This window comes from Eubalaena glacialis, chromosome 10 (genome assembly GCF_028564815.1).
Source record: "Eubalaena glacialis isolate mEubGla1 chromosome 10, mEubGla1.1.hap2.+ XY, whole genome shotgun sequence".
In the NCBI taxonomy this organism is placed as follows: domain Eukaryota; kingdom Metazoa; phylum Chordata; class Mammalia; order Artiodactyla; family Balaenidae; genus Eubalaena; species Eubalaena glacialis.
Window position 1 is genome coordinate 72,727,188 of NC_083725.1, and position 23,223 is coordinate 72,750,410.

The window sequence follows — 23,223 nt, forward strand, 5'->3', positions numbered from 1 at the left end:
GGTGCTGGAAAGATTTTGACAATGATTTCTCCACCTAGCTTATCATACAGTTTTGGTCTATTTGAATGCCAAACTATAGAGATAGATTTAAAGAAGGCAGAAATTGCAGCAAATTAATGGAGGTGTTAAGGATTGTAATGTCCTCACTCCTCTGATCGAACTGGACTTGGTTTTAAACCAATTTAAAGTTAAAAGTATGAGTTAATCTTTCAAAGTAGTTGTTCTCAGTCTTTATTTTGGATATTGATCACCTGAGGACATCTTAAAAATGTGGGTTCCCAGCCCCACTCACAGAGAATCTGACATGGGATGTCTAGCTTATTGCTCAGGAACTATGGTTTTTATAAACCCCCCAACTTTAATTTTATAAATGCTGCCAAGTGTTCAATCATATTTTGAAAAAAACCCAACCCTATTCTAAGGAGACATTTTTAATGGAGAAAAGATGGGAGTGTAAAAACTAAATTTGCCATTCCTGTTGGCCTGAACATGAAGATATCTCCTTTGAGATTCTTTACTTCTTAGTTTCCAACTGAGGTGTTCTTTCTGTCTCAGTATTTGAATGAATACACATGAAGGTTCAACTACTATGCTAGAATGTTCAACTGAGGGATCTTTAAGAATTTAACTTCAAAGGATAAAGACACGGAAAGGGCTATGAAGAGCTATAAAGCTCATTAAGGAGACAGGCAGGCTAGATCCAGAAATGCTGCCAACATGTGACTGAGTCTAATATGGTTTTCAGAAGGAGAGATCAGAAAGGATGTTTGAGAAAAATCATCAAAGAAACAATAGAAGAATATTTCCCAGAGCGGCAGTATGGCCTGATTCTCCATAATGAAAATATACATCAAATGTTGTACAGAATTAATAACAACACCAGTAACAACAACAGTAACAACAACTCTAATATATCCTGGAAATATTCTCCTATTCTTAGAATAAAGAGTAAAGAGTTTGAATATTAAACAAATGAAAAATCTGGTTTATTTACAGATAAGTTTAAAGCAGACTGATATCAGAGAAACAATAGAAGAATCTAGGGAGCTCCTCTTTGTTGACCATCTCTTCTCTCTGTACCCATCATGATAATGTGCCTTTGAGTGAACTAGATCATACAAGTACCATGGATTGGAAGTTTGGCAAAGATTTAAAAAATTTCAGCATTTATTTCACACATATTTATTGAGGGCTATCATCATGCTGGGAAATGTTTTAGGTACTGTGTGTTGATTGATGAATAAGGCAGGTTAGATACCTGCCCTTACAGTGTTTACCCATAGTGGAGGGAAGCAAACCATAAACTTGTAAGTATTTGAATAAGCAAAATAATTTCAGATTATTTTAAGTGCTAGGAAAGAAACAAGCAGATAATGGGATGGAGAGTAACTTGAGGCTGCTTTCGATATGTAGTTAGAGAATGTGTGTTCAAAGACTCTGCTGCTAATCGTGAGCTGCTTTAGGCTCTTTATGCAGTGTCCAGCCTTTCCCAGTTTCTGTCAAATATAATGATCCACCAATGCCACTTCTGAGTATTTATCTAAAGGAAAAGAAAATACTAATTTGAAAAAATCCTCCCTCTCCCCTACCAGGTTCATTCCAGCATTATTTACAATAACCAAAGTTGGAAACAACATAAATGTCCATTGATGGATGAATGGATAAAGAAAATGTGGTACATTTCTAATGGAATATTATACAGCAGTAAAAAAAAAAAGGAAGGAAATTCTGCCATTTGTGACAACCTGGTTGGACCTTGATGGCATTATGTTAAGTAAAATAAGTCAGACAAAGATAAATACCATATGATCTTACTTGCATATGGAAATGAAAACAAAACAAAACCAAAAACAAACTAAATGATACAGAGAACAGGTTGGTGGTTGCCAGAAGTGGGGGAGAGGGAGGGCAAAATGGGTGAAGGACAAAGGCTGAAATTTCCAGTTATAAAATGAATGAGTCCTGGGGATGTTAATGTGCAGCATGATGACTATAGTTGATAATACTGTACCATGTATTTGAAAGTTTCTAAGAGGAAGACCTTAAAATTTTTCATCATAAAGAAAAATAAACTATAACTGTGTGGTGATGGATGTTAACTAGACTTTGGTTATCGTTTTGCAATATATACACATATGGAATCATGTTGCACAACAGAATAATATTATATGTGAATTATAGCTCAATAAAGTAATAAAATTTTAGCTTGCCTCTTAGTCTCTGCCTCCTATTATAGATTTTATTATTCCTTTAGCTCCTCTTTGGACTTGTTGGATTAACTGTGTTGAACAGCTTATCCAGTTAGAAACTCATCCTGAATTCCTAAGTCTAGCCATTTGGGGGTACCATTCCTTTTTGATGGGGAAATGGTGATGTGGGCACCTTTTATTTCTTGGAAGCCCATTTTCCCTACTTTTTCCCCTAAACTGCGGTCCTTGTTAGTTACTTACTAAATGCTCGGCATTTAGTTTGCCCTATTTATTTGACTGCTCTGTATGAGAAGCTCTTGAATCTGTTATCTCTATCCTTGTTGTGGTCCATCTTTCACATTGCATCCTGAAACTTGTAGGTAAATCATTTACTTGTTTACAGAACTTGAAAACTCTTCATTGGTTTATGATATCAAATTACTGGGCCCTGGCATTCAAGACCCCTCACAGTCTGGCAACAATTAACCCAATTCCTTTTACAACCACTCTTTTTCCTTTTCCTAACATCTAGTTCACTTACTTCTCTTAGAAACTATACTCCGTCGTCTGTCCTCAGCCTCATAGTTTTCTTAACCCTGTATGTTGAGGGGGAGCAGAATATGCCACCTCCAAATCTGCCACTTTGGCATGTGGATTGTTTTGAGCTGAAGGCAATTAAGACCCAGCAGACTCAGGAAAACTTTTTACCTCTCCTTGAACTGCCTAAAAGAATCATATAGAGGGCCTGTACCAGAGAGAGCTATTACCAGAGACAACTTTTTATATCAGAAAGATGTACCTGCATGGCATGGCAAACATTTGCTTACCAGTCATTTGCTCTTCTCATCTTCTTGTGAAGTGTCTTCCTTGCCTTTGAAGCCCTACACTCCTACTTCCTTCTCCTTAGCTTGGGATAGTATATATGCCTCAATTGCCAGATTGCTTTGAGTCTTCATGTCTTGGTGGGGATCTTGTAAGCATGTAATTAAACTTAATTTTCTCCCGTTAATCTGTTTTATGTCAATTCAATTATTAGACCAGCCAAAAAATCTAGAAGGGAAATTGTTTCCTCCCCTAAAATATTATGTTACATGAGCACTTCCCAGGACACTATGCTCCTAACCCAATTCAGGTTTCTCATTTGTGAAGCCTTCCTTTATTCTTCCAGGTCGAGTTAGTTCCTCTCTTCTCTGTGCTTACCATAGTACCTGTTACTTACATGAATCATAATAACAAAGTTAAACTTTTCTTGAGTCCTTTACTCCTGGAAGCAGTGATGGTTAAAGAAATCCGTCCACCCTTTTGTGTTCTGAGAATTAGTTTACTGCAAAGAGCCACCTTTCCCCATATGACTTATATAAACTCATCTGTGTGTCCCTTTATTACTTATAGGGAGGCCAGACACAGACCGCCCCCCCCCTTTTAAAATAACTTTATTTATTTATTTCTATACAGTAGGTCTTTGTTGGTTACCTATTTTAAATATAGCAGCAGACACAGACCCTTTAAATTCCATTCTTTGCCTCATAAAGGATTCACTGAGCTGTTTGTCCCCCTGATCAATTGGAAAGTGTTTGAAACTAAACATTAGTTAAAATTCTCTGCTTTTCAGTCCCCTTAACTTTGACCCACCTTCCTCCTGACCCTGCATACAACCTCTCCTTAATGGTCCCTCCTAAGGATAAAATATTCCCTGATTATCCCACTCCCTCTATACTGTGTTCTTCTTAGCCTGCTGACCCTTTCCTCTAAAAGAATATTCCTTTCTGCCTGGCCTTTGAGATGCCTGAAGCTCTATGTTTGGATTATTTTCTCTATTACAATAGTCTCTTTCCCCTTATTGCAATAATCCTTTCAAATAGTCTCTTTTTACCTAAGTCTAGATTTATTTTTAGTTGACAATAAAAATTACCAAGTTGTTTGTCTGTTTCGATAATGTACTCCCTTTCCCCCAGATTCGGAGCTGTTTATTGGAACAATGAGAAAGCCAGGTTCCTATTTGTGTTCTTAGCATGCCTTAATCTGCCTGTGTCTCTGACTGTCCCTATGCCTGTTTCCATCAATTTCTGTTTTTATTTTAGTCTCTGAGTATGTCATTGTATCTTTTTGTCTATCCCATTTCCCTCCTTTTCCTTCACCTACCTGTCTTCTTGAGGCCAAGCTCCTGTCTTCAGGTTGCTCCAGAGATATTAGAGAGAAAGTAGAGCTGGTTCTTTCCCAGAGTCTGGTAGTTTGCTGACTGAAGCTGACTGAAATCTTCAGCCTAGACTTCAGCTGCCTCTGTGGTAAAAGGGCCTTATTTTATCCTCCAGACAGGAAGTGAAAAACTGGTTTCACTTTTGTTTTTGGTTTTTTTCCCCCTTTAAAAAAAATCAGCTGATTTAAAGGAATCCTGCTTATTTATTTATTTATTTATTCATTAATTCATTTATTTGTTTATATTGTGATTCCTGGGCGTTAAAATAACTGCAAATGGAAGACTAATGTTGGTATATTTGTGTGCATGCATGTGTGTATCAATGGTGGAATGGGGTGAGCACCAGATAAAGAACATGGGAGAAACAGGATAGGGAAAGAATTTAGGAGAAGAGACATGGGCACATTCGAGTGTCTTCCTCAGGGAAGTTGCTTTAACTGCTTTACTGTTCTAGCTCTCAAGTCACCCAAGGACAAAGAAGAAGCATGCTCTCAGTGCTAATGAAACTTCTTAGGTTTTATTTCCTATAAAAGATCTCACTAGAATTAGCTGTTTGTTTGTTTGTTTTGTTTTTTGTGGTTGATTTGAAAATTAACCAGGTTTCCAACATTGTATTAGCTGATTTGGATGATTCAACACTACTGCGAGATAAATTCTTAACAGCATATTGTGTGTTTATGCTGAGAAAGAGAATTTTACAGTTGTCTATATTTTATATTAGAGCTTTTTAGTAATGTTAAAAATCTGACTGTTTTCTCTCACACCTAAATCCCATGTAAAGCATTTTGTTTCATTGATTATTATCTTACTCCATGATTTAATTCATTATAATTTTGCTTGTAGATCAGTACCTCCTGCTCCAGTGTTCTTCTTCTGTTTCAAGCTTTGTATGTCTACACACGTCTTCTTGGAGGTGAACCTCATACTCATTTTTCCCAGGTCCTCTAGAAATTCTACCCACATTGTTTCATATTTCCTCTTCCCACTCCCAGTACACCTGCACATCTCTACTACATGGACCTATACTGAGCTCTTCTGCACTGTGCTCTCAGAGCAGTTATACCACTCTTAATGATGCTCCTATCACATTGTGCTGCACTGTAGCTGTCTATCTGATTTCTCCCATCCCCCAAACCTGAAACATCCCACCTCCCTGTGTTTGTCCCAGTTGTGAGGGATCTGTCTTCTTCATCATTATATCCCAGATGTAGTGCATGAAACATATAGATGAACAAAATGTGTTCATCTATATGTTTGTAGGACAGATGCATGGAGGGTTTTCCCCACAGCAAAATGTGTGATAATTGAATAAGGAAATTACCATATCTGTCAGAGCTTTTTTCCTCAAGTTGTATGTGAGGATATTAATAGCTATTTCAGTGAGTTGACATGAGGCACAAAGAAGGTATAAGGGCAGCTGGCATGGTGTCCTTCCAATAAGACTTCACTTTTCCTACTTTTAGAATAGGAGTGTAGGTGTTTTCTAGTAAACAAGAGTTTAAATGTCAGTCATTAATTTGAGTCCGGGATCCAACAGTGACTAGCTATGTTTGCTTATGTCTTGAGTGTGGAGAGGGCGACCTAAGTAATGAGAAGCAGCCAGGTGGTGGAATGAATTTGTGCCAGTAGCACTACCCACCTCATATACATTAATGAGGATAAAATGAGATAGGTTAATAATCCCACCCAGTGCTTGGCCTGCAGCAGACATTCAAATATGAATTCTTTTTTCCCCAGCACATAATTTGTTTGAAGATCTAATCTGTCAGAACAAGAAACATCAAGTGGAGGGTCTTCAGCTGCAGTGCTCCTTCCAGTGTTTAATTTGATTAAGATTTCAGTAAATGTATAAATTAATGAAGGAATTAAAACAATCCCGTAGAATCAAAATCAGATTCACAAACAGGTTCATTTCACCACACAGTTACCTCCTGTTCCTCCAGGTCAACCCCCAATACAGAGGACAGACTCTTGGTTTCATCTTTTAGTTTTCTCTCAATTCCAAGAAATGTTTGTTTTTAACATGAACTTCAGTTAAATGATTAGTGAATGTTTTGTTTGTTTGTTTGTTTTTTTCAAGGAATTCCTTCATTTTTATTATTTATTTATTTTTAGCTGTGTTGGGTCTTCGTTTCTGTGCAAGGGCTTTCTCTAGTTGCGGCAAGCGGGGGCCACTCTTCATCGCGGTGCACGGGCCTCTCACTATCGCGGCCTCTCTTGTTGCGGAGCACAGGCTCCAGACGCGCAGGCTCAGTAGTTGTGGCTCACGGGCCTAGTTGCTCCGCGGCGTGTGGGATCTTCCCAGACCAGGGCTCGAACCCGTGTCCCCTGCATTGGCAGGCAGATTCTCAACCACTGCGCCACCAGGGAAGCCTAAAATTCACCAATTTTAAGTACATAATTGATGAGTCTTAATGAGTATATTCCATCATATAATCACAACTAGGATAACAATATAGAAGATTTCCATCATTCACAATTTCCCTCTTGCCCCTGTGCAGTGAATCACCTCTCCCAACCCAGAGCCCTGGGAGACTATTGATCTGCTTTTCATCACCGTAGTTGTGTTTGTTGTAGAATTTCATTTAAATTGTCATATAGTGCATATTTTATGGTGTCTGGCTTCTGTCATTTTGTTTTTGACATTATGGTTGCATTTAGCAGTGGTTTCTTTATCTAATCACCTGTTTGGTTTTTTGTTTGTTTGCTTGCTTGTTTATTACTGAGTATTCTATTGTATGGGTATACCACAATTTGTTTATCTATTAATTCTTGATAGCTGAAGGTTATTTCCAGTTTGAAGTTACTACGAAGAAGCTGCAATGGGCATTAGATTATAACTCTTCCTATGGACATGTTTTCATTTCTCTTGGTTAAATAACAGTAAATGGGAATGCTGTGTTTTGTTTTGTTTTGTTTTTTTTGACATCTTTATTGGAGTATAATTGCTGTACAGTGTTGTGTTAGTTTCTTCTGTACAACAAAGTGAATCAACTATATGTATACATATATCCCCATATCTCCTCCCTCTTGAGCCTCCCTCCCACCCTCCCTATCTCACCCCTCTAGGTCCTCACAAAGCTTCAAGCTGATCTCCCTGTGCTATGCAGCAGCTTCCCACTACCTATCTATTTTACATTTGGTAGTGTATATATATCACCGCTACTCTCTCACTTCGTCCCTAGCTTCATTATTGAACCTCCCTGGTTCAATACTGTATGGGTTAATGCAGATATATCCCTCATTTTATGGTCTATGTCTTAGTCTACACTCAAACCAGGTTGTAATCCTGAAGATCAAATCTGGGCAGACAGGATCCCTTTTCTTCTATTTGTAATTTGAACTTCTGTGACCCTCCAGAAGGAAGAGACCACATAACTTGTTCTGTGCCTTTCAGGCTTTTCTTCACTATCTTGTGCTTAATTGTGCTCCAATTTGTGAATATGTCTTTGCTGTCCCTCTGTGCTGGGAGGATGCAGGGGGTGGGACCAGACCAGATGTTGCCCTGCTTCTCATTTCCCCGAAATGAAACTTCAGTGTGGCTTTGCAAGTAATGTTTGTTTGTCTCAATCATTTAAATCATTTAATGGCGAAAATATCCTTAGATTCAAAAACAGTCTTCCACAAATGTTCACATTTCTTACTTGGCTTCTTCCTTGTTAACCATTGCAGGATTTCTGTTTCATTTCTCAGTTCCCAGAAATAAGCCGACTTTTACTGTCAGTAGGGATCTTGGCTAGAGCAGAAAACATTTGTCTAAAATATGGCTTTAAGTGAATAGATATTGTACTCTTTTCTTTACTTCATAATTGAAAAACCCCAGGACATCTCTGAGAAGGAAACAAACTTTCAGACATTGATCCAGTGACAGCTGCCTTTCAACCAAGTTAGAGTTTGGAAATATAAAGCCTATAGCATTTGAAAAAGTTGAAGTTGACCTATTTTTCTAAGTATAAAGTATAGAAATTGTGATATTTGAGTCACCAAGTAGTCTACTCATTTCCCATTTGTAGTATCTGGTGATGTTAGAAGGCTGCAGCAATGAGCTGTCTCCTGATTAGGTTCCCTGGATTTTCACCTGTCTCTCTTCGTCTATCTTCCCTCCACTCCACCCCCAGGACACTGGGGGTTAGAAGATTGTGGTGGGTAGGAGATAGAATTCACATCGTGGAATTCCTGGCTCCAGGCTTTCTGAGCAGGGGAGCATGTTCTTCATTGTATGGGTTGTCTTCGAGTTTCTGACTCAGTTGATTCTCTTGTGTATGTTTATGTGGGGGTGAATCTGCTCATCTTCTGTGAGCAGCTCGGGCTGTGGCTTACCCTGGCCTGCTCTATCCACTATCAGTCTTGCATCCATTTTCAAAATCTCCCATCCCCTCACAGACCCTCTTCTGTTCTCATCGTTATATTTACATTAAAAAGGTTTCTGTGTTTGTTACTATCATTTTAGCAGAGTCTCTGAAGGGAAAGGGAATAAATATGTGAGTTCAGTCTGTCATCTTTCCTTGGAACCCTATTGGCTATTAAACAGGCTAATATCAGGAATTCCCTGGTGGTCCAGTGATGAGGTCTTGGCACGTCCACTGCTGAGGGCAGAGGTTCAATCCCTGGTTGGGGAAGTAAGGGAAGTAAGATCCCACAGGCCGCACAGTATGGCCAAAAAAATTTAAAAATATATACACACACACACACAGGCTAACGACTCTCTCTTTTTCAAAAATCCCTTCATCTGCCACCTTGTATACCTTCACCTATCACTCTGCCTTCATCCTTGGCTTCTCAGAAACTTTGTGAAAGAATTATCTATGCTCACTCTCTTTACTTTCTCACATTCTACTCTCTCCTACCCGCTCCTGGCTGATATCTGCTGTGTCAGTGTACTTAAACAGCTCTGGATAAGGCTGTCAGTAGCTTCCATATTGCTCAAGAGGCAGGTTTTTTTGTTTGTTTGTTTTGTTTTAGTGTTCTCCTTACCCTTAGGAGGTATTAAAATTCAACTGGGTAAATTTTAAAGATCTCTTTGGCTTTATTCAATGATTCATGTGTGGGTCAGAGTCCAATCTAGTAGACAGAAGAGATATCTGGAGAGCTATACAGTGAAGTAATTTTATAGACAGTAGGGAAAAGGAACAAGGAAGCTGTACTAGGCAAAAAGGCAGATTGGTTATTTCCTTATAGGAATGGCAAAGATTTATCAGGTGGATTACCTAACCAATGCTGATCAGGCAATTACTGATTGACTGGTATCAGACTGATTTCTGGGAAAGCCAAAACTATAATTAAGTCTCAGTTTAGTGATGTGGGGTTAGCATGAGTGACTCAACTTTGGGCCTGTTGTCTTGTTTTTAACAGAGCGTGTGACAGTGTTCCTGTTTCTTGAAACCACCATTGACTTTCATGACACAGCACTTTTCTTGATTCCCCCTTTGCGAATCTGGCTGCACTTCTCTTCTGCTGGCTTTGCAAGCTCATCGCACTCTGCAGAGACATGCACTACTGTATTTCGTTATGGCCTCGTTGTAAAACCTTCCTCATCTACTCTGTACTCTCACTCTAAATGACCCCTTGTCTTCACTGGTCAACCATATGCAAATTATTTTCTTATTTGTCTGTCAAGCGTTGTATCAGAGTTCTATCCAAGGGATTTATTACAGGGTTGTGATCTCATGCAATAAAATGACTGTTGCCTCTGTGATTAGTGCTGGGCCTGAAGTCACCAGGACAGGCACTTGGGGAGGTAAGATGAACATGACATGGGGGAGGATAATGGTAAACTGGAATCCATGAGGATGAGCTGAAGACTGTTTTGGTCTCTTACAGCCTCCAGTCATCCAGTCACCTAACTCTGATAATTCAGGTGATCTGGAAAAGAAGCTGGTGCCCTTTGTCACAATATTAAACTCCTACCTAGCCCACAAGTTGGAGAAGATGAAAGAGGGAAGCTGGATGGGAGCTGATGGAGGTGTCGCCTGAACCACTGCCCCACATCTACAAGGTGAGTCAGTGACAACATCTGTGAGCTGCAATAGTGTCCCTAATCAACTTTCTACATGGAATACAAAGAATATAGTTGCTTCACCTCTGCCTTCTAAATCTCACACAGAATATCTCTGTGGTCTACACTAACCTTGAACTACAAAGGGAAGGAAGTTCTAGAAAATGTAGTTTCAGTTTAACTAAGTAGACACAGGACAACTCCGCTACAAGTCTTGAGTTCCAGGCCCATAAAACTAGGGTGACCACATAGTTTGCTTTTAAAATGGAGCACTTTAGAGAGTGAAACATGATGGGGCAAATGCTACAATCCTCACAACAATCCAGGCCATCTATTTCAGAACATGTACTCTAAACCTGCAAATCATCTACTCTAGAGTGGACCTCTCAAAGTATTTCCTCTAAGTGCAGTTTCTGACGCTAGTCAACTTTACTCTTATTTGCTGTAATCATGCTAAGTTGTATTAAAGAGACACATTTCTATGGCAACCAAAATTTTTTCCCTGGCCTTTACAGTCTCCTGCCATGATGGTCTCTCTAATAATGCGCTCTAAATATATTGTTTTCCTATTTTCCATTTACTTCCTCTTTTTTCCCCCATGGAATCTTCTCAGTTTAAGTGAGTTTTAAACTTTGGCTTCTTTGTCTTTGCTTTTAAATCGGTATATCGGCTTTGTGTATGTACTAATGGCCTTGTAGTTTAATTTGGGGGGCACCATAATTTCAGGAGTTTGTCTAAACTACATCAATTCATTTGGTGATTAAAAGCCTATTTGTTTTCAAATTCACATTTGAAAGTTTTTCATTACTTTTTGATCTCAGAGGAGCATCCCGCCTAAAATATTTTTCAGAACAGAGATAGAGGATTGGAAATTCCCGGGTTCAGTGGATCTTTTCCTTTGCTAAACAAGATTGTCCTCTCTCTTCAAAATGTTCTCCTTGATGAGTCAATATTCCATCATTCTCAGGAAAATGGGAGAAATTTTAAAAAGGAATTAAAAGCCAGATAGGAAAGCAAAGATTCATGGCTGAATGCTAGAAAATTTATCTCAAATGACTGCTTTATGTTTATAGTGATCATTTAAGAAATATGGATACCTAAAAACTTGGAGGAAAAATCCAAGAAGAGGAGGAAACCAGATCAGGAACAGACTAATGTAAGATGAGCCATGGTCTGAAGTAGAACACAGTTGCATCTGTATTCCATGCATGGAGTCAACACAAACAGGAAAATAACCAAGAAGTGACCTATTCAACAGTATGATTCAAAGACATGTTTGGCATAAGAGGAAGTCATGTCTTTGAATAACATTGAGAAGTAGCCACTTTAAACTGTCACAAATAACTATCATTACTAGCTTTCTTGGGAAGTATAAATTATTGAAATGATAAATATTTCTTAATTAAAAATATAACTTGAAGCAATAGTTTTCCTGCAGACTAGATCTTGGAGTAACTGTTTCTTCTAGGAGTGGTCAGATTTACCAAGTATGTGAAGAAAACCTTTCTGTCCTCTTGACTTCAATGTTTCCACCTGCACAAGTGGAGAAGGAGCCCCAGAGCTCTGTGTTATCTTGGCAAGATCCCTTTACTTCTCAGTAGTTTCCCAAACTCACAACTCTGCCATCACTCTCTGCCTTGAGCCTAAACAATTAACCCCAGATTTACAGGTTGAATTGTGTCCCCTAAAAGATACGTTAATAAATCCTCACCCCCAGTTGCTCAGAATGTGACCTTATTTGGAAATAGGGTGATTCCAGATGTAATTAGTTAAGATGAGGTCATATTGGAGTAGGGTGGCCCTTAATCCAATATAACTGGTATCCTTGTCAAAAGAGGAGAAACAGACACACAGGCAGAATACCATGTGATGATTGAGGCAGAGATTGAGGTGCTGTAACTGCAAGTCTGGGAATGCCAAAGGTTGCCAGCAAATCACCAAAAAAATTGAAGAGGCAAAGGAAGATTCTTCCCTACCGGTTTCAGATAAAGGATGGCTCTGCTGACACCTTGATTTTGAACTTCTAGCCTCCAGAAACTTGAGACAATGAATTTCTGTTGTTTTAAGCCACCCAGTCTGTGGTACTTTGTTACTGTAGCCCTAGGCAACTAATATACATGGTATGTGCTTATGTCCTTCATCTCTATTTATGCTTGATACAAGAAACCCACGGCGTACAGTTCAGCATATACCGCTGCATGTTAAATTCTCATATGATTTAAACAGCCTCCTTTTGACTATATCTCATGCCCCTGTCTAAATCTGAAATCTTTTTCTTGTGTCCTGTGGAACATGAGGTCAGACAGCAAAACGAAACCAGACTTTCCTGTAAAGTCAAAGCTTCCTGTACTAACATCTCAAATACATCTGGCACATTCCCTTCTAAGGAATTTTAAACTTGCTGTTATCTTCGTTCAGAATGCTCTTCTCTCAGATAACTGAATGACTCCCTCTTTCAATTCCTTTAGGTCTTTAATTCAATATAACTTTCTCAGAAAGGCCTTTCTAATCTCCTTATGTGAAGTTGCCATCATATGCTTGCTATTCCCTTTCTATTTCTCTCCCCTGATGTATTTTTTTGAAGTATAGTTGATTTACAATATTATATTAGTTTCAGGTGTACAATACAGTGATTCAATATTTTTATAGATTATACTCAATTTAAACTTATTACAAAATAATAGACATATTTCTCTCTGCTGTACAATATATCCTTTTTGCTTATTTATTTTATACATAGTAGTTTGTATCTCTTAATCCCTTACCCTTTTCATCCCTGATGTGTTTTTTACCTTAGCACTTTTCACCATAAAATGTAATTTATAATTTATTTTGTTTGGAAGGAAAAATTCAATAGGGTGTTGTATAAAATTGATATAAACACCTAATAATAACTTAAATGAACTATTAAAAAGTGCTGACCTGAAACAAATAGACTGCAAGATATTTCTCCAACAAAGATGGGTTTATTCAGGATCAGCAGAGAATTGCAGTTTGGGGTCTGCATCTTTGGCAAGCCACATGCAAGTCCCCACACAGTAAGGGAAGGAGAATACTTTTATAGAAGGAGCAAGGAAGTTGGGAAGGCCATAGTAAACAAAGAGTCCATGGCTTTTCATGTTTGAGTCCTTGACAGGAACAAAGAGGAATCTTCCTTCTTCCTTTTGGACTCTGCTATTGTCCCAGGGTGTGAGAGCTTCCTCTTTGGTCTCCTGACTCTACTTAATTGAGGTTGCTGTTTATTATTTTTTTTACACTTTTCCCCTTTTTATCAAGATTTTTCTCTGAAAGCATTGCTGATCAAGTCAGGTTTTCCAATTTCAGTGGCTTTTTTGCCCATCTGTGCCAGGAAGCGCCTTTCTTCCTGTAAGTGTACTGTGAGTGTAGGGTCTCACATTGGAGGGAAAGTGCACAGATTGGAAACCTGTTGGAGTCACATCTGAGTAATGAGGGGTAAGAGGGAGAACTCTCAGGCACTTTTTATCTGAAGCCCATATGTTATCAAGATCATAGACACTGGAGGTCATCTGAAGTTTTACGTCATCATCAAAGGTTTGGTGACAAACTTCCAACAAACCTAATCTGGATATCTTGGGAAAACTTCTCATCCAATGTCATCTGATTCAGTTCTGTGAAATCTTTACTTTCAGGTCACCAGATGATGTGCTGTCCAATCAGGATTTGATGCTTTCTTTACATATGTCATGTGAATCCAAGAGTCTATCTATTCCTTGGAGTTTGGTGACACAAGGATTGGTTAGCAGTGCCTGAAGGAGACTTCTCCAACTAGGTTGAGGAGACCTCTTCTGGAGGTATCTTTTCCAAAAGATGAAATCTCCAGGTTGCAAGCTTTGATGCTTAAGATCTTTGTCTCTTGAGAGTGCACTGTGAAATGATTGATGTACCAAAATATGGTTATTTTTAATAGAAGCAATTAGGCCTTTGCGATATCAGAGTATCTCTCCTTTTATCAGTTTTGGATCAAAAGAAGCAGGAGCCAAGTGCATTGGGCATCCTGTGACTCTCTCAAAGGGTGAGAGCTTATGAGTTCCAAAAAGGGTAGATCTGAAATGTAGAAGGACCAACAGCAATGATACTGGCCAAGGTATTTGGAGGGCCTGTACAAATTTTGCAAATTGAATCTCAATAATGCTGTTAGTATGTTTGACTAAACCAGAGCATTGAGGGTGATAAGCAAAGTGAATATGTTGTAAAACCAGCATAGTTGTTGAAGTATCTGGCCAGTAAAATGGGTTTCTTGGTCATTATTAAGTTTGAGAGGAGTTTCCTAGGTAGGGATTATCTTTTCTAGAAGGACTTTGGCCAGAGAAAAGGCCTTTCTGCAAGGGGAGGCTTCAGTCTAGTGTGAAGATATGCAGATCATGACTAAAACATATTTATACCCATTAGACAGAGGAAGTTGTATGAAATATATTGACCAGACCTCAAATGATCCATTAGGCAGTTTAAATTGTTTAGGAACAGTACAAACAGGCTTCCTTGCATTGCACTTTGGGCAAGTGGAACAAGTGAGGTAGGCACTCTTTGCAACCTTGTTACTCTTTCCCACCAATATCAATTCATGAGTGCCATCATTTTGTCAGTGGACCAACAGTGGTGCGGAATGGGCATTTTAGAGTCTCCAGGAGGACTGGTGTTACTGAACCAAACTTGGGTCTGCTTGCCCATGCACAGTAAACTCGATATACTGACACCTGGCTGTGGTGAAGAGAAGTGAAGCATTTATTGCAAGGCCAAGCAAGGAGTATGGGCAGCTAATGCTCAAAAGACCAGAACTCCCCAATGGATTTAAGGGAAGGGTTTTTAAAGACAGGGTGAGTGAGAGTGTTGCAGGGTGCCTGATCAGCTTGTGGACTTTCTTCTGATTGGTTGGTGGTGAGGTAATTGGGAGTCAACATCATCAACCTTATGGTACCAACTGTTCTGGGTCTGTGTGCTTGTGGTCAGCATGCAGTTAACTTCTTTACCTGGTTGTGGTTTCAGTATCTGCAAAACAGCTCAAGATATGGCTCAGATATTATATATAGCCTTTGAGAGGAACTAAAGTCCTAGACTTTGTTGCATGGCTAAACTATTATTGTTTTGTCTTGCTTGACTGTTTCCCTTCATTTCTGTGTTTTCTCAGTTCTCTGATTAAATTTACTCTTTGGAACTTGGGCAAGGCCTAGGAGGCTAAAGTTTTTCTACAAACAAGTGACAGGGGACATGGCAGGGTCCTGCTCAGTTACACTGGGTTTTTATTTAGTCCAAAGTGGAACTTTCTCTTGTTATCAAATCAATAATAAGAAGAAATGGAACCGTGGCTTCACAGTCAGCTTCAGTTGAAACTGTCTAATCTCAAATAGAACAAAGTACCAAATGAGTACTGGCGTAGAGAACAAGGCCTTAATGGAAATGTTAAACCTCAACATAAATCCTGAACAATGCCTTGAGAGCTTCAAACGCAAAGAGAGCATGAGCTCAGATGCAGGAGAAAGAAATACCTTCAAACTCCAGGGTCAGTGAGAAAAGCAGTGAGCCTATGGGGTCAATTGTGGCTATGGCACCTGTTTACTCACCATCTCCACAGCCTTCAGGGGTCTTCTCTGGTCCTTATACGGGCCACCAAAATGTTGACCTAAAATAAATAAACTGCCAGATATTTCTCCAGCAAAGATGGGCTTATTCAGGATTAGCAGAGAATTGCAATTTGAGATTGGCAACCATGGCAAGCCATGTGCATCTCCCCACACAGCAAGGGAAGGAGAATGCTTTTACAGAGGGAGGAAGGAAGTTGGGAGTGCTATAATAAACAAAGAGTCCATGGCTTTTCATTGTACAAGTCCTTGACAGGAACTAAGAGAATTGTTCATCCTGTTGAACTCTGTTATCATCCTGAGACATAAGAGCTTCCCCTTCTGGTCTATTTAATTGAGGTTTCTGTCTATTAATTTTTTTAGAAAAGTAATGATTTCTGGAATTAGAAAGAATTGACTAGAAAACAGTGCTTCCAAACTGATTTCAAACCTTTTACTATACTGATATGGCTAGATCAGGTAAGTGAAGAGGGATATGTGTAGACAAATAACTTGTTTTCGTCAAAGAAGTGACTCTCTTCTGTTATGTTTAGAGAGAGGTTGTAGAAATGTGGAATTCATGGTGGTGTGGTTAGAAGGTAGCTGATACTGATGCCGAAAGCTCAGCTTCTCTGTATACTGGTGCAGAATCGAACCTGAGACAGAGTTTTGGGTGAAATAAAAAAGGATAGCTTTATAACTTTGCCAGGCAAAGGGGGACAGAGCGGGCTCCTGCCTTGAAAAACTGTGTCCCAACTTGGAGAGGATAGTGAGAAGTTTTATAGTAATAGTTCAAAGAGGGCATGGTCAGCTCATGGACATTCTTCTGATGCGTTGGGGGTGAGGTAAGAAGGAGTCAGCATCATCAGCCTTCAGGTTCCAACTTGTCTGAGGTCTACATGCTTGTGGGCAGCATACTATTGTTAATCATTAACTTCTCCCACCTGAAGGAGGTTTCAGCATCTGTAAAATAGCTCAAAGACATTGTTGTGTGTATCCTTTCATGGGGAAACAGGACCTTGCCCAAGGCTGCACTATTGTTTCTCTTGACTGTTTGTTTCTCCCTGGTCTCACATCCCCTGCCTTCCGTAATTAGCAACTGCTTGAATCTGCCTGTTGGAACTCAGGGAAGGTCATGGAAGCTGAACGAAGGCTATTTCCTGTAATCAGAGAAACCGGGAACACAGAAAGGCTTTGTGCCTAGGAACCCCACAGGGCCCTGCTCAGTATCAATAGATGAAACAAATTATTATTGACTGACAGAGTGATATTGGTTGGATGCAGATATTTGGTTACTTACCACATTATTTTGCCCTTAATGTCATCATCCATAACATTTCTACTTATATGTAAATAAAATAAAAACGCATGTTAACACATTTGGTAGATGTCACAAGTCTAGGAGCAACAGCTAAGGACGTGGATTACAAAATAAGACCTAAAGTAAAAGTTTCTTTTACTGTAATGATGGGTGATGGTCATAATTATAAATTTAGTCATAGGTTATTAAAATCTGAATTATATAACAAAAGCAGCTGCACAGATTTAATTGTATGGTAGCATCGATTTGTCAATGTCTAGAGATTTATAAGAACTATAAGATGGATGTTGGTCCTTAGTAGCAAATATGGGGAGAGAGAAGGTCTTCAGAATATATTTTATAGGCAAAAGAAGAACATAGAAAAGATGGTGAGTGAAGATAAAGAAGTTAGTCAATAGTCAACAAAGAGTAAGTCCTTTTTCAGGAAAGTGTTTCAGATTAGGTGCTGGTGATCAGGAATTGTTGTGAGAGAGCTAGATTTACAGGAGCTCTCCAAATTACTTGTGGAGTTTGAGGGCATGGGCTATTGTTAGAGCTACTTCTTTTAAAAATATTCTGACATCATCTGATCTGCTAAGTGCTGATGCTGAAAAATGGAGACACTGCATTCCAAAGTGGTGAAGCTAAGGGAGATTGTTATAGGAGAGAGAGAGATGCCTGGAGGCTATAGAAATAGTGAAATTCAACAACTGGCACTACTGATGGCAGAGAGATAAAGGTGGGTAAAGTGCAGTTACTTAGTCATTAGATACACGTTTGGGAGAGGAGAAAGAAAGATTCCAGATGTGTTTTAGATGTAAGTTTACCAGAAACATGGGAGTGAAAAGACCATGTATTTATTAAAAAAAGAAAAAAAAAAGAATTATTGAACTCTTACTAGTATCAGATACAGGAAATAAATTTATGAAAAAAACAGACTTGTTCATGCTTTTATGAAGCTTACTCGAATGGAAAAAATGGCAAAAAAAAAAAAATACAAACACGTGGAAGCTAAACAATATGCTGCTAAACACGAATTGATAAACCTTTAGCCAGACTCATTGAGAAAAAAAGGAAGAGGACCCAAATCAATAAAATCAGAAAAGAAAAAGGTGGCATTACAGCTGACACCACAGACATACAAAGAACCATAAGAGACCACTATAAGCAACTATATGCCAATAAAATGGACAACCTAGAAGAAATGGACAAACTTTTATAAAGTTACAACCTCCCAAGATTGAACCGGAAAGAAAATTTAAAAAATATGAACAGACCAATTATCAGTACTAAAATTGAATCAGTAATTTAAAATCTCCCAAAAACACAAAAGTCCAGGACCAGATGGCTTCACAGATGAATTCTATCAAAAGTTTAGAGAAGAGTTAACACCTATCCTTCTGAAACTTTTCCAAAAAATAGTTGCAGAGGAAGGAACACTTCCAAACTCGTTCTATGAGGCCAACATTACCCTATACCAAAACCAGACAAAGGTATCACAAAAAAGAAAATTACAGGCCAATATCGCTGATGACCATAGGTACAAAAATCCTTGACAAAATACTAGCAAACCAATTCCAACAATCCATTAAAAGGATCACACACCATGATCAAGTGGGATTTATCCCAGGGTTACAAGGATTTTTCAATATCCACAAATCAATCAGTGTGACATAACCACATTAACAAATTGAAGAATACAAACCATATGACCATCCCAGTAGATGAAGAAAAAGCTTTTGATAAAATTCAACGTCCATTTATGATACAAACTCTCCAGAAAGCAGGCATAGAGGAAACATACCTCAACATAATGAATGCCATATATGACAAACACACAGCTAACATCATACTCAACAGTGAAAAGCTGAAAGCATTTTCTCTAAGATCTGGAACAAGACAAGGATGCCCACTTTCACCACTTTTATTCAACATTGGTTTGGAAGTCCTAGTCACAGCAATCAGAGAAAAAAAAGAAATAAAAGGAGTCCAAATTGAAAAAAAAGAAGTAAAAGTGTCACTGTTTGCAGATGACATGATACTATACATAGAAACATAGTTTTCTGCTACCGGAAAGCTACTAGAGCTCATCAATGAATTCTGTAAAGTTGCAGGGTACGAAATTAATACACAGAAATCTGTTGCATTTCTATACACTAACAACAAAATATCAGAAAGAGAAATTAAAAAACAATCCCATTTACCATTACATCAAAACGAATAAAATACCTAGGAATAAACCTACCTAAGGAGGCAAAATACCTGTACTCCAAAAACTATAAGATGCCGATGAAAGAAATCAAAGATGACACAAACAGATGGAGAAATATACCATGTTCTTGGATTGGAAGGATCAATATTGTCAAAATGACTATACTACCTGAGGCAATCTACAGATACAGTGCAATACCTATCAAATTCCCAATGGCATTTTTCACAGAAGTAGAAGAAAAAAAATTTTAATTTGTATGTAGACACAAAAGACCCCAAATAGCCAAAGCAATCTTGAGAAGAAAAACAGAGCTGGAGGAATCAGGCTCCTTGACTTCAGACTATACTTCAAAGCTACAGTAATCAAAACAGTATGGTATTGACACAAAAACAGACATGTAGATCAATGGGACAGGATGGAAAGCTGAGAAATAAACCCAAACACTTATGGCCAATTAATCTACAACAAAGGAGGCAAGACTATACCATGGAGAAAAGATAGTCTCTTCAATAAGTGGTGCTGGGAAAACTGGACAGCTACATGTAAAGGAATGAAATTATAACATTCTCTAACACCATATACAAAAATAAACACAAAATGGAATAAAGACTTAAATGTAAGACCCGATACTATAAAACTCCTAGAGGAAAACATAGGCAGAACACTTTTTAAAATTTTTTTATTGGAGTATAGTTGCTTTACAGTGTTGTGTTAATTTTACTGTACAGTGAAGTGAAGTAGATTTCCCTGTGCTATACAGCAGGTTCTCATTTGTTATCTATTTTATATATATTAGTGTATAAATATCAAACCCAATCTCCCAGTTCATCCCCCCTGCCCGTGCACTTTCCCCCCTTGGTGTCCATACGTTTGTTCTCTACATCTGTGTCTCTATTTCTGCCTTGCAAATGGGTTCATCTGTACATAGGTAAAATACTCTTTAACATAAATCGCAGTAATATTTTATGGCTCCATCTCCTAGAGTAATGGAAATAAAAACAAAAATAAACAGATGGGACCTAAGCAAACTTAAAAGCTTTTGCACAGCAAAGGAAACCGTAAACAAAATGAAAATTCACCCTACAGCATGGGATAAAATATTTGCAAACAATGCAACTGACAAGGGATTAACTTCCAAAATATACAAATAGCTCATACAGCTTAATATCTAAAGAACAAATAACCCAATCAAAAAGTGGGCAGAAGACCTAAATAGACATTTCTCCAAAAAATATATACAGATGGCCAACAGGCACCTGAAAAAATGCCCAACATTACCAATATTAGAGAAATACAGATAATAAATGCTGGAGAGGATATGGAGAAAAAGGAACCTTCCTAAACTGTTGGTGTGAATGTAAAGTGGTGCAGCCACTATGGAAAACAGTATGGAGGTTCCTTAAACCTCCAGGAGTGATTGAGCAATCCCACTCCTGGGCATATTTCTGGAGAAAAGAAAAGATACATGCATCTCGATGTTCATAACAACACTATTTACAATAGCTAAGACATGGAAGCAACCTAAATGTCCATCAACAGATGAATGGATAAAGATGTGGTATATATACACAATGGAATACTACTCAGCCATAAAAAGAAAAGAATGAAATAATGCCATTTGCAGCAACATAGATGGACCTAGAGATTATCATACTAAGTGAAGTAAGTCAAAAAGAGAAAGACAAATAACCATATGATATCACTTATATGTGGAACCTAAAATGTGACACAAATGAACTCCTTTATGAAAGAGAAACAGCCTCACAGACATAGAGAAGTGACTTGTGGTTGCCAACGTTGGCCGGATGATGGGAGTTTGGGATTGGCAGATGCAAACTATTATATATAGAATGGATAAACAACAAGGTCCTACTGTATAGCACAGGGAACGGTATTCAATATCCTATAAAAAACCATACATACAGTGGGCTATTACTCAGCCATTAAAAAGAATGAAATAATGCTATTTGCAACAACATGGATGGACATGGAGATTATCATAATAAGTGAAGTAAGTCAAAGACAAATATCATATGATATCACTTATATGCTGAATCTAAAAAAAATGATACTAATGAACTTATTTACAAAACAGAAATAGACTCACAGACTTAGAGAATGAACTTATGGTTACCAGGGGAAAAGGGTGGCGGGGGGAGGGATAGATTGAGAGTTTGGGATTGACATGTATACACTGCTATATTTAAAACAGATAACCAACAAGGACCTACTGTATAGCTCAGGGAACTCTGCTCAAAATTCTGTAATAACCTAAATGGGAAAAGAATTTGAAAAAGAATAGATACATGTATCTTTGCTGTACACCTGAAACTAGCACAACTTTGTAATAAATAACTATACTTCAATAAAAAATAAATTTAAAAAAAGAACAGAGAGTTGATAGTATATTGGGTGGAATGCATGAATGAAAATAGAGGAATCATTTACATGGTTTTGGGGTTAATCTAGGCATAAAATAATGGTGCTTTGGACTAAGGCATGAGCAATGAAAATGGGAGTAATGGATATATTAAAGGATATTTAGGAGGGAAAATAATCAAGCTTGATAATGTTTGGATATTGGGATGGGATGAAAAAGAGGAAGGAGTCAGGACTACACCAGATTTCTATACTGAGTGACTAGGTGATACTCACTGAGCTACCTATTGGACCTCCACACCCGAAGCTACTAAATAGCTACACTTGGATGTCTTTCACATGTGTTTGCAATACATCCAAAACAAAACTCCTGTCCAAGCCTGTTCCTCCTTCTGTACCTGACATCCTGCATTATCTCTGTTTCTTTCTCCAGGCTTACCTCTTGTGACTTTCCACCTTCTCCTCTAGACACCAGCCATACTTAATGACTTTTATGCTTGCCATGCTCTCTTTTGCCTCTGGAAGTTTTACCTGTTCATTCTGTCAATTCTTTATTCTAATTCTTCTTCTTACTTTTTTTCCATTATTTATTTGCAAGTTTAGGTGGCATCTTCTCCAAAAACACTTCCCTGATTCTCCAAAATGTAAGTTAGCTGGTCCTAATTCGTGTGCCAATAGACCTCTGAACTTCTCCCCAATACGGCTCTGATTACCCTGAATGATAATTACTTCTTTGTTAATCTGTCTCTGTCAGTCATTCCATGACTTCAACTTGTCTCTGGAAAACTTAACTGAGTGGTGACATGAGCTAATCTTTCAAGCTATGTTATTTCTATTGCTCTTACCTGGGACTGGGGCAGGTGGTGGAGGTTAGATGAAATGATCTCCTTTGGAGACAACAGGGTAGAACTGCCAGAGATATTAAAGCCTGGCATGGATTCAACCCATTATTTCACACTCATATTTCTTCATCTTTTTCGCAATGCCCAATGTTGTTCCAGGATCCAGGACCAAATAAAATAGTCAGATTCCATGCCCCAGGAGTTTAAAGTCTCATGATGAAATGAGATGCTGACATAGACCTCTGTAGAACATAACAGTTAACCCAGGAAAATTGAAGGTGTAAGGAAGATCAGGGGTGGGGAGATGGAGGGAGGGAGAGTGAGAGTGAGTGAGAGAGAGAGGGAGGGAGAGAGAGAGAAGGAGGGAGGAAGGGAGAAAAGAAGAAGGGGGGGCGGAGGAGGGGGAGGAGGAAGTTGATGGCAAGGAGGACATTTGGATGTGACCAGGAAAAGCTTCACAAAATGTAGTCTTGGGGACTTCCCTGGTGGCACAGTGGTTGGGAATCCGCCTGCCAATGCAGGGGACACGAGTT

At 38.5% G+C, this 23,223-nt stretch overlaps 3 protein-coding genes across 4 annotated transcripts in view; 2 read left to right on the forward strand and 1 right to left on the reverse strand.

The window, feature by feature from the left end:
* Positions 1–4,467, reverse strand: part of LOC133098591 (interferon-induced very large GTPase 1-like) — a 31,015-nt gene extending 26,548 nt beyond the window's left edge. For both annotated transcript variants that reach the window (XM_061201388.1, XM_061201389.1), the window contains exon 1: positions 4,332–4,467. The gene's annotated coding sequence lies outside the window, so the exon portion shown is untranslated. The remainder of the gene's footprint in view (positions 1–4,331) is intronic.
* Positions 4,468–10,299: 5,832 nt separating this feature from the next.
* The window catches only part of ZNF215 (zinc finger protein 215), a 141,867-nt gene continuing 128,943 nt past the window's right edge, over positions 10,300–23,223 (forward strand). Inside the window, exon 1 of the mRNA XM_061201393.1 lies at positions 10,300–10,381. The gene's annotated coding sequence lies outside the window, so the exon portion shown is untranslated. The remainder of the gene's footprint in view (positions 10,382–23,223) is intronic.
* The window catches only part of LOC133098595 (olfactory receptor 10A4-like), an 85,842-nt gene continuing 72,948 nt past the window's right edge, over positions 10,330–23,223 (forward strand). The window contains 1 exon segment of the mRNA XM_061201395.1: positions 10,330–10,381. Within this exon segment, the coding sequence (XP_061057378.1) occupies positions 10,343–10,381 (39 nt within the window). The 5' untranslated portion in view covers positions 10,330–10,342.